This window comes from Arachis duranensis, chromosome 1, assembly GCF_000817695.3.
Source record: "Arachis duranensis cultivar V14167 chromosome 1, aradu.V14167.gnm2.J7QH, whole genome shotgun sequence".
In the NCBI taxonomy this organism is placed as follows: Eukaryota; Viridiplantae; Streptophyta; class Magnoliopsida; order Fabales; family Fabaceae; genus Arachis; species Arachis duranensis.
Window position 1 is genome coordinate 91,407,333 of NC_029772.3, and position 17,644 is coordinate 91,424,976.

The 17,644-nt window shown below is 32.6% G+C and overlaps 2 protein-coding genes across 2 annotated transcripts; one reads left to right on the plus strand and one right to left on the minus strand.

Moving 5' to 3' along the window:
* The first annotated feature begins 1,187 nt into the window (after positions 1 to 1,187).
* LOC107459467 (uncharacterized) lies at positions 1,188 to 4,461 on the plus strand. Its single transcript, XM_052253398.1, has 7 exons — positions 1,188 to 1,222; positions 1,394 to 1,540; positions 1,954 to 2,229; positions 2,339 to 2,512; positions 2,628 to 2,734; positions 3,158 to 3,489; positions 3,610 to 4,461. The coding sequence occupies exons 2-7, from the start codon at positions 1,397 to 1,399 to the stop codon at positions 4,197 to 4,199; spliced, it is 1,623 nt and encodes a 540-aa protein (XP_052109358.1). The 5' UTR covers positions 1,188 to 1,222; positions 1,394 to 1,396; the 3' UTR covers positions 4,200 to 4,461.
* A 1,259-nt stretch (positions 4,462 to 5,720) lies between these two features.
* LOC107459457 (autophagy-related protein 11) lies at positions 5,721 to 12,204 on the minus strand. Its single transcript, XM_016077690.3, has 5 exons — positions 10,192 to 12,204; positions 8,084 to 9,770; positions 7,285 to 7,505; positions 6,704 to 6,917; positions 5,721 to 6,346 (listed from the first exon to the last, which is right to left on the minus strand). The coding sequence occupies exons 1-5, from the start codon at positions 11,133 to 11,135 to the stop codon at positions 5,936 to 5,938; spliced, it is 3,477 nt and encodes a 1,158-aa protein (XP_015933176.1). The 5' UTR covers positions 11,136 to 12,204; the 3' UTR covers positions 5,721 to 5,935.
* Positions 12,205 to 17,644: the final 5,440 nt, after the last annotated feature.

Here is a 17,644-nt window from a genome sequence, read left to right on the forward strand (position 1 = left end):
TCGATCTCCACGTGGCAAACTCCACCCTTAGTTGAAGCGAAAGGAAGGTAAAATGGGACCCACATATATCCATAAATTTCATACGTGTCTTTGTGAAATGACATTAAAACCCACGACAACCTCAAAGCTCGTCACAGCACAGGGACCAGAGGTTATTTTTGACAATTCGACGAATCTCGCACGTGCTTCTAGCTCACGTGCATGCCTTTATACTTTAACTTGATTTAAAAAAGTTTTTATTTTTCGAAAATAGTTCATGAAAGCTGTTTTTTAAAAGATAAATTTTTTTTAAAAGATAAATTTTTTAAAAGTTGTAATATTTATATTTGGTAAAATTATATTAAAAATAGCTTTTAATAATCACAAACATTACAATTCTGTTTGGTAAACAGATTTTTAAAAATTAAAAAAATTATAATAAGCATATTTATAACGAAGAATATTTTTTTTTTCAAATTTTAGAGACCAATAATTTAAATATTTATTTAATTTACTCTCTATATTAATATAAATTAATAATAAAATTTGTATATAATTTAATGTTAGTATTGATACATTTATTATCTATCTATATTGATTCACTTTTATAAATCACAAAAAATAAGACACATAACTCAAGTAAAATTATATATTTATATTTACGTATATATACATATGTTGTTATTATAATTTTGACTAATATTTACGAAGTACGAAAATTTTATGATTGATTTCCATAAATCATGTCTCTTTTTTCACGTTTTAAAGAATAGAAAAATAAATAAATATCTACTAAAAATACAAAAATAATGCATAAAAAATAATATAAATAGATAGAAGTTCATAGTTAATACGTGATAGTGATGTATTTGTATTGAAATTGTGAAAATTATGTTGAAAAATAAAAAATATATAAAAATTGTGTTAAAATTTATGAGGATTAAGTTGAGAAATTAAAAATATACAAGTATTTTAATGATAATATAATGACGAAAAATATGTGTAAAAAAATAAATAAAATCTAATGATGGTATTAATAATTAATAATGATAATTTTAAATATTTATTATATTAGATTTTTTTTTTAATTTTGAGAAGTACAAGTCAACTTTAAAAAGTTATGTCGTATATCATTTCACAAACACTTGAAATTTTTAATTTAAAACCCAGCCCTTCTCTCTCTTTCTGTTTCTCTCTCTGATTCGCCGAACATTACCAAAGCCCCCTTTCCTCCTTCTTCGTGGTTTGTTGTGTTTTCTTCTTCTCTCCTTCTTCTTTTTTTTTAGGGTTTCGTTTCGGAATCTCCGATCTTTGCGATCGCTGCGTCGGAATCGATTGCTGATTCGATTCTTCGATTCTTCGATTCTTCAAAGTATTATCATTCTTGCCTCACTGAAAAGTTTCCATGGTTCAGCTGATGGGCTCAGGGAACCACCATTCAGACCCCGAAACGGCGTTGGTCCGTGAAAGGAGGCTGGTAAAGCTGGAGATCGAGGACCCTCTCGAGGAAGAGAATGGTCCCATCAGCAAGCGCTCCAAATCTTCGCTCGCTCCGAAAGAGGTTTGTGATCAGCTGGACTTTTAAAATAATTATTTTTTGAAGGGAAAAAAAATAATAAGAGAAAACGTCTTTTTGGGTAAAAAGAAAAGGGCCAAAATTGAAGCCAATTTTGGCGTGCAAATTTTTTGCTCCTTTTGATATTCCCTGTTGAGATTAGAAAAGAGTAGAGTTCCTTTCTTGTTTTCAAGAGTCGGAAGAATATGATATTTTATTATTTTGTTGTTAACCATAATTTTCATTGAAAGATTAATTGGCGTGTTACCGCATGCGCAGATGAAAAACAAAAAAAAAGTATATTCAATTTAAAATTTTGGGGGGATTTGTTGTCATAAGCTTTTTATTTGACAATGTTCTTTTATTTCGGGGACTTATTCTCCTTGTGATTGGTTTCTGGGAATTTCGCACATGAGCAGATTATCTCAAGTGATGCATCTCTTGGTGATGCTTCAGCATACAGCATACTTGATGAGCCTAGCCCTTTGGGTTTGCGTCTGAAGAAGAGTCCTTCACTGTTGGATTTGATACAAATGAAGCTTTCCCAAGGGAGTGTGCCTGTTACAAATACGGAAAGTGACAACTTAAGCTGTCTAGGGAAAAAGGATACGCGTGCTGCTGCCGGAACCAGTTCTGTTGACAAGCTTAAGGCTTCGAATTTCCCAGCTTCACTTTTAAAAATTGGTACATGGGAGGTATAGTTCAAGTACTCCTACCTTGTTACTAGTATTTTTGGGAGATATCTTCACCTCCCTCCCCCCTTGAATTCTGCTTAGGTTGAAATTTATTTGTTTACTTGTGCAGTATAAATCAAAATATGAGGGCGACTTGGTGGCAAAGTGTTACTTCGCTAAGCATAAGCTTGTTTGGGAAATTCTTGAAGGTGGGCTGAAGAGCAAAATAGAAATCCAATGGTCAGATATTACAGCATTGAAGGCCAATTGCCCTGAGGATGGACCTAGTTCATTGTCTGTAGTGGTAATTATTTGCCTAGTCATCTCTCTATATTAACTAGTTTATAATTAATATCTAGGCATGCTTAGTTGTTCAGTATTCTTTGATTCATTGGGAATTTATTTGTGTATATGTGCAGCTTGCCAGACAGCCTCTTTTCTTCAGGGAAACTAATCCTCAGCCTAGAAAGCATACACTGTGGCAGGCAACATCAGATTTTACGGATGGACAGGCGAGCAAACATAGGTATATTCTTTTCTGCAATTATCCTCTGGTGTAGATGTGGGCTCAAATATTTTCATTGATATTTGGTATGGATTTAAAAGTTATAAGTTGGGTACCAAAGGTAGCATTCAATATTGAAGACTGATCTCCAATAGGACTACTGAGAGTGCTATTAGGTAACAACGAGAGAGCTCAATAAAATAATTGAGGAAGGGAGGCCCAGTTGCATTTGGTTTTTGGATATCGTATTTGTTAAGTTTTAGAGGAGTCTTTATGATATAGATTTAACACATTCATAGTCGTTAATGGCTTTTTATTGTGAAAATTTGTTTGGTTCAATGTGTTAACTTCTAATTTATATTGGGTTCATGCTATAATCATCAAGTCCTATGTTATTATATTTCTAAGACCTGATGTGTCTAACTCAACTTGGGTTTTCTGTAGGCAGCATCTTTTGCAATGTCCACAAGGGCTGTTGACCAAGCATTTTGAAAAGCTTATCCAGTGTGATGCCCGTCTTAATTTTTTAAGCCAACAACCAGATATAATTTTGGATTCACCTCATTTTGAGACACGGCCCTCTTCTGCTGAGAGTGCGGACAATCCAAAAGATCATGATGTGCATCAAGTCAACAGTAAGGGATCTGCCATGTCTAGTTTTCTGGACGTGCAATCACCTATTGCATCCCTGTCACCATCATTTACGATTGAGCACAATAATCCTCCTGCCATTAGCATAGATAGTCTGCCCCGTGAAGCGCCTTCCCCTAGTTCAGGTAATATAAGAACCTGGCTCTTGTATTGATTGTCCTGATCATTGATTCTTTATTACACTGTGTTGAAGGTTTATTGTGCTTTATATTAACTTTTTGTTTTGTTTTTCTTTTATAAACTAGTCATGGACTGCCGTGCAATTGAAGGGAGTTCAAGTTCTGAAGCTGAATCCAAGGCCCCTAGAAATTGGGATGAGATTAAAGTGCCTGGATTACGCCCTTCTATGTCAGTCAGCGATTTTCTTGGCCACATTGAACATTGCCTTTCTGAGCAAATAACATCTGAGCCAGAGTACCAGGAAATGCTGGAGGACATTGCACAGTATCTTCTTAGTGACAATCAGGCTATAGGTACAGCAGCTTCTGATGAAAAATCACTCATGTCAAGGGTCAATTCTCTTTGTTGTCTTCTTCAGAAGGACCCTCCAGCCGTGCAGAACTCACATGACCATGAAACTGTGGTTGAAGGGCCTGACCGTGGGAAAGGTATTCAACTTGCCCATACTCATGAAACAGTGATGGATGACAAAAGTAGAATAGATTTCAAGATATTGGAAGAGGACTCTAGAGATGTTTCATCTAGCAAGCAGGCACCAGGCATGTCTAGGAAAGACTCGTTTGGAGAATTGTTGCTTCATCTCCCTAGAATTGCATCGCTTCCGAAGTTCTTGTTTAATATATCAGAAGAGGATAGCGACAGTCAAGGCAGATAGCTACTCTGAAATGTGAAAATAGTCAAGTTGCATCGAGAATATGTTAATGTACTCGCATGTACCAGTTTAACTTCTTCCATGGGAGTCACTAGGATTCTGAAAAAATTTTAATGAAGAATCGTGGTGTAGAGCTCATGTTAGAACTCTTTAGATAGGTGTTTTAGTTCTTTTCTTGTGGTCATTCTAGTTTTCGTAGACGGTTATTGTAATGTAAGTAGATTTATTGCCTAATAAGTTTTTCAGCAGTCACGGATTTTAATTCTTTTCAGATTTGATTGACGATGTCACATTCACGATGTTAGCTCTTTAAAGTGTAAATACTGTTATTCTGTTATCAGCCATCCATACTGCTCTTATTGCCAATATATTTTGAAGAGTAAATAGATAGAAGTACCCATGAAAGATTTTATAGGATAGACACAAAATGCACACACAACAGATTGATAACAGTGGACAAAAGTCATATATCATTAGTGGGGTTCTGTTTTTGTTAAGTTTAGTGTCTTCATAACGAGGTGGATTTTAGTGAGCTTTAGGTGAAATTAAGTTAATTTAAGAAATTAAAAAAGAAAATTAGAAATCCTAAAGAGTATTGGGTGTCCTAATTTTTGAAAGAACTCTATCTTTTACTCTTAATTGCAGTGGCTTGCGAAATCGAGGGATGAGAGGTGAAGCTTAGTCCAGGTCTGAGGATAAATCTGAGTTATATAACTTCAATTATAATACATCACAAGTTATACAAGCTCATCAAAACCAACATCTCTACACCAATGTACAAACCAATTATCAATATCCTTAGGTTATTAATTTTCGAATTCATCCTAGCAATCAACTTCAGCATCACTTTTGCATTGGAATCATCCTGTCCATCCCTTTCCTGATATTTGCATTGTCTTACCAAGATTGTGACTGGTGTAATAAGCCCCTATAAAAAATGACCTTCTCTTTGCATTCATCTTTAAGTTTATTAACCCAAATAAAATAGTCACATCTCACCTCTAATTTCTGCTGTACTCAAGATTGGAGGAGGGAAGAATGAATCAGTATCAGCTAAGATTTCTATTAACACTCCGTGACTTTAACAGCACAACATCCATTTGCCACCATTGAAAGGGTGTTTCTTCTGGTTTCTCTTCGTCACACCTTATCATGCTACATAGTCACGTAGGCACTAATCTTAACGGAACCAAAGCCAACTTTTGTCAATGGTTATCAATATTTTGTGTGTATATTGAGTATTTCGAATGATTGCAATACACATTTATCCACCCTAAAATCTTTTTTCTCTATTTTAAATTGTTTTAAAATGATACAACCGAATGTTAGGTAACATATTACTTTGGTGAACTACGTATCGTGTATAACCCAATAACCATGCCTAATTGTTGAGGTGATTTAAGATGATAACTTATATTAGGACATACAATAATAATAAATCTGACCAACATTATTCAGAATACTCGTTCAACTGCTTAAAAATACATCTAAATGAGCGCGTGAGCTTAAAAAGAAACAGCAAAGTTCCAAATAAACAGGTGCTAAATAATATTCACAATTTGTACAGAATCATAAAGGTAAAAATATGTACAGGGGAGATGAAAAAGATCTGGTTCATCAGCTATACAAATGGTTAACCAGTTCAATACTCAGAAAGAGCATTTCATCTTTGGAAAGTTGTTTTTCGTATGTACAATTAAATTCTTCCATCACGTCTAATCTGCCAGGATGATGCAGGATCAGGAAGGAGAAGATGAATGAATGGTGGTATCAGGTAACATTGCTACGGTCACTATGAAATATTCACAGCCAGCAGGGAGACCATATGGATTGAGAGTTGATCCTGAATTCAAGGATAACCGGTCAGTCCCCGTGTCAGATGTCAGTTTATCAGACCTACCATGACGCTCCGGCCGAGTCACAGTATGCGCTGATGCCTTCACAATTTGGCGTTCAATATGCACAATTTGTCCAACAATGTAGTTAGGTCTGCTTGGGAGATGGTCAACAAAAAGGGCCACAGATTCAGTGGATAGGTAGTAATTAGAGCAGTTCCTAGTAATAGCCACATAATGCCCAGCTGGAGTGAGCACAAAGGCAGCAAGCTCATGAACTTCCAAACAACCAAAAGAAATCTTCTCTTTATTAGCCTGTGTAGCAAAACCACCAGCAAATATATAACTCAGTCACTACAAAAACCATTCAAGCTATTAAATATGGAGATGGAATAAAAATATTTACTAAAATACGCCTTAGTTATTAAAGAAAATGTTAAAATTTAAGTATCCATTCCTAGAAATTTCAGTCCCTTGTGTCCCCACTTTCTAGAGAAACTGAAGGGATTGAAATTGTGTCCTGGGACTGAAATTTTAGTTCCAGCCATCAAACACAATACTGAGTCTCGGTCCCCCAATTTCAGTTTCATTTTCTGGAAATAAACACTACCTTAATAACAATAATATAAACAACAACCTAGAACCATCATAAACATGAGGGCAATTAGTTACCTGTTTCTCAAGCTGATGCTTGTTGTAATAGGTTTTGACCTGGTCTTTTTTCTCCTCCAATTCTTTCCGGAGCTGGTCATTAGCAGCTTCTATTCTTGTGTACTTCTCAAGTAGCTCTTCACGGTGCCTCGATAAGAAACCAACTTTATCAGCCAATACACGAATGCAGTTTCGGAACTCAGCAATATCATCATCATCTTTGTCATTTGCAGAGCTGAAAAGAGAGGAGGTTCAATGATTCTTTTCACAATTTATGAATAGAGAATATCACCTCAGAACACAACAGTCCAACATAATAGCCTAAAATCTGTTCTCTTCGACGACAAACAGCCAAGAGAAATTTAGGCATCATTTACCTCTGGCTTCGCACACCTCTCCACCCAAAAGATGACAATACAAAAAGCGCAAATGTTCAAATAATTTTATAAATTACAAACGTAATTAACTAATCAGTCAGCTGCTAAAAGAAAAATTAAACATGACTTTATGAAATCAAAACTTCAAGTGATGTTCGAGGAGCTAAATTAATATCTTAAGTACTAACATGTGTAAATGCAAGTAGTTAAGAGCAAGTAAATTACTTGGCCAAAGACTGTGCCAAAATACGCAGCGAATCTGCAAAACCAGCCACAGCACCAGGAGAATAAACACAGGTCTTGAGCCTTTCAAAAAGGCTGCGCATTTTAATGAGAGATGCACGCAGTAAACTATATTCTGAGGCCCTCCTGTCAGCAGAACTTTTTTGTGTTTGAGCTTCCTCTCTTGCCTCATGCAAACAATTCTCTAGGTGAGCACAATTCATCTGTAGAAAGAGGAAAACAAAATTATTAAAAAAGCATGCACAATAATGTAGATACACATGACAATGAAAATTGTAAACTGCTGAAGCATGCCTGTAAAGTTCATCCTAGATTACTTCTAATCCTTCAATAGTTTTAGTTTATATGCCAAATTCTTAATCAAGCATATCCATTCAACAAGTATCCCCTAACTGCTCAAAACATAATAAACAACAAGACAGTCTTTTCCCCCTAGGTAGGGTCGACTACATGTACCAAACGATGCCATTCACACAAAGATCTCGTTTGGTCACTTCATGCATAACTGCTCAAATATACAAGAATTAAAGATTCTTTGATTGACTTTGATCAAGATGGTTTTCAAAATGTGTTCATGGGAAACGATGTTCTAGTCAACAAAAACTAACAAGAAAATATCTTTCATGGTCGGGGCAATGGGAGATGGATAGAGATGGCTTGCTATTTCAAACTATACACACACGCTAATTATTAGTTTAGGAAACTTAAGCAGCTACTTCTCAGAGAATTAAATACAACCTTAAAATCATAGGTATCTTTATCAAATTTCACTCGAATTTACCTGAGATTCATCAAGTAGTATTAACTTGGCTTCCAGCTCACTCTTGAGACTAGCAACCTCATCTACAACAGCTGTAAGCTTGTTTTCAGCCTCATTCAATTGATTTGTTTTTTCTGCAAGTGCACTTTGTAGTTCCAACAACTTGTCATTGTTTATTTTGGAACCCAATACTGCACAATCTGCTAAGCTACAAGGTCCAATATCATGTTGCACAGGCATGCTCTCAGCAGTTGAACTATTAGTTAGTGACATGCCTAATTGTCCAACAATCTTTTCCTTTTTATCTTTACCACCACTTTGCACTTCTTCACGGTGTGGCTCCATCATAGAAGAATCCAACTGTGGGTTCTGCACTCCAGAGGAATCCAACATGTTTTCATCCACTCCATCTAAAGCTTTATCAGTGTGTTCTGCAAATAGACCAAGTTTTGCATCCAAGGAACTCGAGATGCATGATACCTCATCCATGGGCTCTGAAGTAGATACACAAGGCATGTGAGCTTCACTGCTCACATATTGCGATTTGCAATTGTCTGTCTTCCCAGACATAAGGGGGAAGTCAGTAGCATCATGTAGGCTGGACATCTTCTGGCCCTGCACGTACTGATTGGACAATTTCTGCTCCAATTCTTGAATACGTTTCTCATATGAATCACACTGCATCTGCTTCATCTTAAGCATGGATTGAACATGTTTAACATATTCATCTTTCAGATGCAAGGCTTCCGCTGTCTTCTCTGTAGCATTCTTCAATATATGATCCATCCTTTCATCATCCAGTGACTCGTACTCAATCTCAGGGCACAGTGAACATATCAAAGCAATTCTTGAAGCAAGCTCAGCTTTGAGTTTCGCATTCTCAACTTCCATTTTGCTAGTTCCAGCAATTTCAACCAGCTCACTGCCATCAAGAAGGTCCTCAGAATCATATCTGTCAATTGACTCGGAGGTAATTTCTACAGTCTCGGCCGAGTGAGAGCTAGAACCACTCAGAGCAGATGAACTTTTGAAGCTCCCCTGCTTCTCCATCTTGGACATTACTCCTGCTAGATGCTCAGGAGCATACCTATCTACATCTGATATGTCAATATTAAGCAAACCAACATCAAATGGAGCTATATGGACATCACACTGGTTAGGAGTGTCAAACAATCCCATAGCCGACAATACATCTCTAGGGATGCATAAACTATGTATTCTCAGAAATTCCTCTCGTCTCCTGACCTCAGCCTCCCGCTTACTAGCAAGTCTTTCAGCCAGTTGTCCAGCCATGCCCATGTACAGCTTCATGGAAGCTTTTCGTCTCACTATTTCTGCAAGGCAAGCTCTGTATGCAGGACCTATACCATGGAACAACTTTAAATCCACAAATAAACCCTCCTGACGACCCATTGCCTCTTTGAATACAGGGAATTGTAGCTTCTGATCTTTGATGAGATAAGAAACATATGTTATGCTTTGCATGTATCTGTGCACAAAGTCGTTCATATCATTCTTATTTTTCTTGCAGATGTTTAATAGCTTAGTAATAGCACGATCACAAGCCTCCATCTTAGGCAAGTGATTTTTGTCATGGACATCATACATAGGACCCAAGGCTGACACTGCATCATGAGGACGAAGTGATGACGACAATTGGGACGATAGACAATCATCGACCAGTTTCTTTACAGTGTTCACATCTTTGCTGCAGAAATCCCCATAAAATACAATTCATAAGTTGGACCGACTCGGGGCATAAAAATTTGGAATAACAGGTATAATTGAATTGCAGCAATCAGGACAAGTAAAGGGATATAGCACAATTTGGAAGTATTTAACCTCAGCTAACTATTAAGTAGTTATACCTATATCCCTAAATATAAAAAACAGTCTCAACCAAACAAGCTTCAAGAATAGTTCGAAGCCTTGCAGGAATGGCACAATAACTATTTAACATCAGGCCCACTTACACATTATTTGATAATAATATTTTTCAAACTCATGAAATGAGACAAAATTACAAAGCAGGATAAGGATATAGCATTAACCTTAGATCTAGATGCTTCCTGAGTAATAAACAGTGCCTAAACATTTCAAATAAAGCTGAAGAATAAGAGAATACTAACCTCAGAGATTGCATGATACTCTTTTGTTCATTTATATATCTCAGATGTTCTTTTATATCTTGTTCTAGGGTCTTCATGGATAAGAATTCCCTGTTAGACAACAACTCCTCAACCTGGCGCTTCACTGCACCAAAAGTCTGCTTAAATTGTGAAACCTTGTTCTCAAACTGCTTGTGGGAACTGGTGCAATTCTCCACCGACTTCCGCAAATTTTCTTCCTTCACCAAATCCAGTAAACACTTGCGATTAGCAGTTTGTAAAGCAGGGTGAAGTTTAACAGATCTAAGTCTCTCAACGTCCTTCCCAAAATTAGACAAAAGATCAGAATGTATCCTGTGTTGCTGCAGGTAACGCTTCATAAAGTCCCCATAGTTTTGGTTAATCATCCTATAGTACTGCTCTAAATTGCCCCTTGCAACCTCCACTGCTCTTTCTTGAACCATCTGTTCCCTCAAAAGCCTCTCACAATGCTCATATTTCATTATGGTATTACTATAAATAGCATGGCCCCGATGATAATGGAACCTGAATTGCCGCTCATAAGATGGCAAGGCCTTCAAAGCAGGATCCAAAGCATCATCAAGAGGGTGCGGATCATGCGACGAGGACGGTGATGGTGGCTCGAAATTACTGGGAATATCAACTTGCTCCGGCTGTGGAGGCGGCGAATTGCTTTGAAGCCGTGCTTTATTGAATATGAATACTTCTCTGTCATCAGATGGAAGCTTGTATGCAGACAGCGGCCGCTGTGATTCAAGTTTCATATCCATACAAAGCACAAGCTGATCATTGAAATTAATCCCAGTAACAGATTCAATGGACCTCATAACTGCCTCAACAAGCGTGTTTTCATAACAATCCAACTCAAATGAATGTCCATTCTCGGCAATATGAACCAGCAGCTGGCCCTCCCCGACCAAGCTTCCAGTGACACTGGAGCTCATCTCTTATCCGCCCCAGCAAAGTCCCCACCACTTACGTCTCAATCACAAACAGAGGGGAATCAATCAAGACCTAATAAGGTGGGGTCGAAATCAAACACAGATATAGCTGAAGAACACCGCCACCATACAATTCAGTCTGCTTCCTTCTCTTTTTTCACACCACACAAGGTTTTAAGCTATGTACTGAACAAAAAATTAGCACCCTCTTTTTTTAAATATCTAGAATCAAAATCCAACGAATTCTCAAACGGGTCCAACTATCCGCAAAAAACAACAATAAAAGAATAAGCTTTTCACGACAAAATCACAGAAATCAATCAATATAACGGCAAGCCCAGTGCAACAAGAGTTCAACTTTGCACATACCCGGCAGAGATTTTCACAGAAAGACACGAACTTGAACCTTGGATCCCCAAAAAAACCCTAGTTAAGAGCAACCCCAAAGTCCACCAGAGAAAGAGAAAAGCCCGAAGGATGAAAACCTCAGGGAAATCGGCGTCGTTCAGTGGCCGCAAAATCGGAAGGAAGGTGGAGAAACACACAAGATGTGGAAGTGAATAGAGGCAGCAAAGGATTCGCGAGAATCCAACGAGAGAAGACAACGCATATGAGGAAAACGATATATATAAAAAGGAGGAGGAGATGGAAACAGTTATATTAGGACGGAAAATAGGGCCAAGTAAAAGAGGGCGAAAATCTTGGATTGTTAGGGATATGATTACGTGGAGCAATCGATTTTCCAGAATCTCGGTTAAGCAGCGAAACAGAACAAGGAGGTTGTCACGAAACCCCAACCCAAACCCAAACCCAAACCCAGACTCTATTTGATGATAATTTCTTCTGAATGACTACAATGTTTTTCTTTTTCTCTTTGTTTTGCTTCTTCTATATGTTGTTCTTCCTTGAGGGAAGTAGAGAACTTGGTTTTGCTTGCTTTATTAAAAATTGCAGTGAGAACCTTCCGTGAGAAGTAACCTTGATGATCTCTCTCTCTCTCTCTCTGATCGTTTCGGAGAATTGTGAAAGCAAACACTGTATTCTGAATATATCGCGATATTTTAGACCTGACTCTGAATGCGCATTTAGTTACTATTTACTCTCAAATAATCATTTTCTTGTTACAAAGTACAAACTACTCTTCTTTTTTAAAACACAAAGTAAAAATAAGTACAAAAAAACATTATATGTATATTACGAATTAAAATTAATTATTATATATTTATATATTATTTTATGTATTTTTAATATATATTAAATTAAATGATTGATTTTTAGCTTTAATCAATTAGTTCTTTTTATTTATATAAACATATATTTGTATAAATGTAGGGTCAACATTTCATGTTAGAATAAATAATTTTATTAATTCAGATTATTTATATTAAATTATTAAAATTTTATATATCATAATATAAAAGTATACTTATATTCATAAAAGTAGTTAAAAAGATTTATTTTTTTATTTTCTTCAATTTATGTATTCCTAACTCTTTTTTGGAGATAATTTTAATATATTGAAAAATAAAATTTAAAATATTTATTAAATTTTAAAATTCAAATAAAAGTAATATTTAAAATTTAAATAAAAATAATATCTGATTTTATTTTTATTTAAAGACAAAAAAATTATAGTTATCTTATTTCTCTTGAATAATCATCTCTGCTCAATTAGACCATCTTCAATAGAGAACTCATTCTAGTCCCTATATATGACTCATCTGTCATAAAAAGTAAATCCACATCAGCTTTTGCGTCATAAACAATAAATAAGAACTCAAAGAATCTCTCTTAACAATATAAATAATATTTGATATTGATTTAACATAATTATTTATATTAATTATAATTTAATATAACTAATTATTAAATAATTAATATAAATAATTAATTAAATAGATATATAAGTATTTAATATAATAAATTATTATAATTATTAATAAATTAATTATATTTTAATTATTTAATATATATATTTAATATATTTTTTATTTTTTTTATTAACTTATCATATAGTATGATTTTATTGATTGTTACAAATTTCTATTTAGAGAGACTCTCAACCTTGATCCACGTAAAAAATCCTAATTTCCTTTTCACTCTAATAGTAATTGAGTTCCCAATGTCAGAAGAGAAACTCTATTTCTTAACATTGGAGTTGCTCTTAGAAATTTGTGAAAACATCATGTAAAAATATCTTATCTTTCGTTAATATGTACATCATAAGTCGTATATAATAACGATATCGTAACAGGAGAAAGCGTATCTAAATCCTAGAGTTTATGCTAATTCCCAATAATGACATATAGGAGTGTTCATGGGTCGAATAAAATTGGATTTGATATAACTCAGATCCGACTTAAAATATATACCAGACTTATTTATTAGACCCGAACTCGACCATAAATCCGATGAAACTTATACATTTTTAGGTCACGATTATACCAGATAAAAATCGGATGAAAACTGAGCCGTTAACAATATATTACCTTGATACTTTTTTATAAGCTAGCATGTGAAAATATCCAAATTTTCAAGACTCCAACCATTATTTGACATAGTAAAATTCACTTAGAAAATATAACAAGAACCAATTCTTCTCTAAAATTAAAGCATAACCATAATCAATACTAATATTGTCTAATAACACTAAATATTTAAATCAATACAAATAACACAATATTATGCATTAATTAGTCTAAAATTGTATGCACTTAAAACATAAAATATTAACTTATAGTCTTATAATAATTAATAATACAAAATATTAATGTTTATAATACTTAAATTCCACAGAAGAATAGCCATCATCCATCACTAATATACAAAATATTAATTGTGTATGGTGATTGGGTCACCGGACCGATTCCGGGTGACCCGAAATAATAACCGGATCTATTTTTGAGACCCTTACCGGCCTTATACCTGATAAAATCACACCAAATTAGCCCCTAAATTATTTGAGGCCGGATCGAATATTCGAGTCGGGTCAGACCATGTACACCCCTAATGACATCTTCTAAAACATGGTTAAAGACTAACGAATTCTCTCCGCCTTTGGACAAAATTGGATTAATAGTCAAACTAATTTTTAAAAGATAAAGTATTTTTTAAATTTATTTTTGAATGATTTTTTTAATTAAAATTATTTTTTAAAAATTACGAATTAATCATATTTGTCCTTAGTTATTTCATTAACTTTTCTTTCTAGATTAATGTTGTAAAATGATAATATATATGATACCTGATATATCTAATTAGATAGTAAAAATTTATTAATTTAGTCATTTTTTTTTAATTACAAAAACTTTATTCTTAATATTACCTAGTGACTAAATTGATAGATTTTTGTAATATAGTTAATTACGTCTAATTGAACAAATTATATGTCATGTATGCTATCAATTAACATTTTACATTATCAGTTGTTGATGAAAATTATAAATAGAGTAACTGAAGGACAAATATGATTAATTCATAATTTTTAAATGACCAATTTAATTAAAAAAAATCTTTTAAAGACAAATTTAAAAAATATCTTATCTTTGAGAGACTAATTTGACTATTAATTCTAAAACTAATTAAATAATATTTGTAATACATTTATCTTTTAAAAAAATATTTAAATTAAAATATTTAAAATATTTCATTAATAATAATTTTATCACGTGTTCTTAGGATAAATCTTACAAAAAATAATAAGAAATTTAACTCATTTTCTTATAAATTTATCTATCATGTATTTTAAGGGTTCCCTATAAAATAAAAAAAATTTATTAAAAATATAAAAAATTTAAATTTTTAATATATTTATTTTATATTTATTAAATAAAAATATTTAAAAGTTTTTACTAAGAATAAATTTATCATGTATTCTAAGAATACATATTAATTAAACTCTTTTTTATCATTTTTTAATTTTTAAATAATTTTTTATTTTAAAAATATCATATATATTTAAATTTCAGTTATGCAGATAAATTAAAAATAACCACTAATTCAGTTATTTATATAAAGATAATTAAGAGAATAAATTAAAAATTTTATTTGTTGCTGATATTTAAATATTGAAATATGGTTAAAGATTAGCCGTCTTTGAAATTCTTTTACAAAAGATGTAAAACTTTTAAAATATTAAATATAAGAAAATGTAACAAAATTTAACCAATTCTTATGGCCACCGCAACTAAATTGTCTCCCTCCGCCGTGTAAATATGTTATCTCTAACTTTGTCTCTTTTTTCTTTTTCGGCCGCTCATAATAATAATAAGAATAAGAATAAAGTGGTGGCAGGGCCACAGAAGTAAATATTCAATATTCATGAATCATGAAGAAACATTAATAGTAGTAAGTTCCTGGAAATTTCGCCAACTTTGCTACCGCTTTATTGAAAGGTTTTGTTTGGTTAATTCAGGGAATCGATACACTCAATTTTTTTATTTTTTATAAAGTATAATTTTATATGTGTAAAGTTGATATCTGAGAATTGTTAGCTAAAATTTTAGTCAAATTAGTTAAATTATCTAACCGCTCTCAGGTATCAACTTCACGTGAAGTTGATTACACCTGAGTTTTCATCAATTTTTTATTATATCATACATTTTTTAATTAAAACAAAAAAAACGCAAAAAATATGTTAAATAATAAAAAAGTTATACGTTATAAAAAAAAAAGAAGAGAAATTTCATTATCAATCATTTGTGTACCCCAATTTGAAAGCAAATTCCAGATTCTTCATACACAGGCACTTCTCTTTTTCTATCTTCTTCCAAATCTTTGGCACATGGCTATTTATTTGTCCATGAAAAAAATTGCAATAAATTACATGAATATTTTATTATTTAGTGTTATGTTTAAACAAAATAGTTGATCTGATTTGGCTAATTTATTCTTGTGACATTATTTTATAATTAAATGATAAAATATGATGATTTATTGAATATTGAATAACATATTTAGTAAATAGATAGCGTGTTAAAAATAAGTGAAAAAAAATAAAAACGTTTACAAAGGATAAGATTATGATATAAGAATTTCTGTTAATTAATGTAGGTCGGAGGATCAGTTTGCAAAGTTAACAGCTTTCAGAGGTCAACGTCTTAAAAACTAAAAAGTCAATGTTGGCAACAACCTCATTTTCGAACAAGTTGCAAGGCAAAAGACCTTGAAAAATGGAAATTTGATAATTATAGTGTAACATGGCATATAGAAAACGTGTGTATTTTGAAGGAAAATACAATAAGATGAAGACTCTTATTTTATATTGAATTTTAAGATGAATAAGCAGCTTACTACTAGCATAGGTCTATTTTTTTTTAAAAAATTAAGAGTCAAACCCAAAATTTTAAAGTAACTATTTGAATTATAATTTGTTGATGTAAGCCTAATTTTTATTGCATTTGAAAAAAATTTAGAAAAATATTATATATGTACACATTTATTATACAGATAAATTCAGCTAAAGTTCTTGAATTATAATGAATTGACCATGTTTAAAATAAAATAAAATGTTTTTGAGTTTTAAATTAATGAATAATATAGTTATTTTTTTGTTTATTTAACAATATTATTATATGATTAATTGTAAAAATTAATTAAAAATATAAAAATAATTTTTATTTTTTAAATGCAATATATCTAAAAGATCTATTTATCTTTATATAACTTTTATTTTTTTAATTAATAAAAAATTTATTTATTTTCGAATTTAAAAAATAAATATCTATTTAACTTTTTTTTCTTAAAATTATTATTATTGTTATTACTACCTCTTTGTTTGTTTATCCCTTGTTCTCAAAAGTAATTAATGATTAATTAAACCATGTGATTGTGTATGTATTAACTATATAACAAGGTTGCTGACTTCATATCACGATTTTAACAACCATACACGTTTGCATTTTTTAATATTTTTAAAAATCCCTTAGCAGACAGATATCTTCATCCACCTAGTCACCTACCCTAACAAATATTTTCTCAAAATGTAATTCTTTTCTTTAAAAAGGCCAAAAAAAGAACAAAACAAAAAACACTTCAACGAATTATATACACGATGGCATGTGGCCTCACATATGCATTAGGGATGTAATCATAATTCATCGTGATAAAATATATATTAAAAATAAATTAAATAATATATATTTATACAAAAAAACATAATAATTAATTTAATGATTTATTTTTAATGTACATATTTTTAAGTATTGTTTTAGTCCCTCACGTTGAGGATCAGAATCGAAATCATCCCTCATGTATATTTTGATTTAAAACCATCTTTAAAGTCGTATTTAAATTTAAAATCGTCCTTTATAACATTTTTCGAACGTAAATGCCCTTGCGTGTCGTTATACGGCAGTTATAACCACCGAAAACAATTATATATATATATATAGAGAAAATTAAAATGAATGAAAAAGTTTAATAAGTATACATTGAATTGAAAGGAAGAAAGGGTAAAACATCGTGGAAGCCACTGTTGCAGAGCATAAATCACCGTGGAGGACCTGCTGGAC

Excerpts from the sequence above, each read along its gene's own strand:
- LOC107459457 (XM_016077690.3), bottom strand. The coding sequence starts at position 11,135 with ATGAGCTCCAGTGTCACTGGAAGCTTGGTCGGGGAGGGCCAGCTGCTG. Across the intron at positions 9,771-10,191 it reads AGTATCATGCAATCTCTGAG|CAAAGATGTGAACACTGTAA; the intron begins GTTAGTATTCTC and ends GGATTTCTGCAG. Across the intron at positions 6,347-6,703 it reads AGCATCAGCTTGAGAAACAG|GCTAATAAAGAGAAGATTTC; the intron begins GTAACTAATTGC and ends TTTGCTACACAG.
- LOC107459467 (XM_052253398.1), top strand. The coding sequence starts at position 1,397 with ATGGGCTCAGGGAACCACCATTCAGACCCCGAAACGGCGTTGGTCCGT. Across the intron at positions 2,513-2,627 it reads CTAGTTCATTGTCTGTAGTG|CTTGCCAGACAGCCTCTTTT; the intron begins GTAATTATTTGC and ends GTATATGTGCAG. Across the intron at positions 3,490-3,609 it reads AGCGCCTTCCCCTAGTTCAG|TCATGGACTGCCGTGCAATT; the intron begins GTAATATAAGAA and ends TTTATAAACTAG.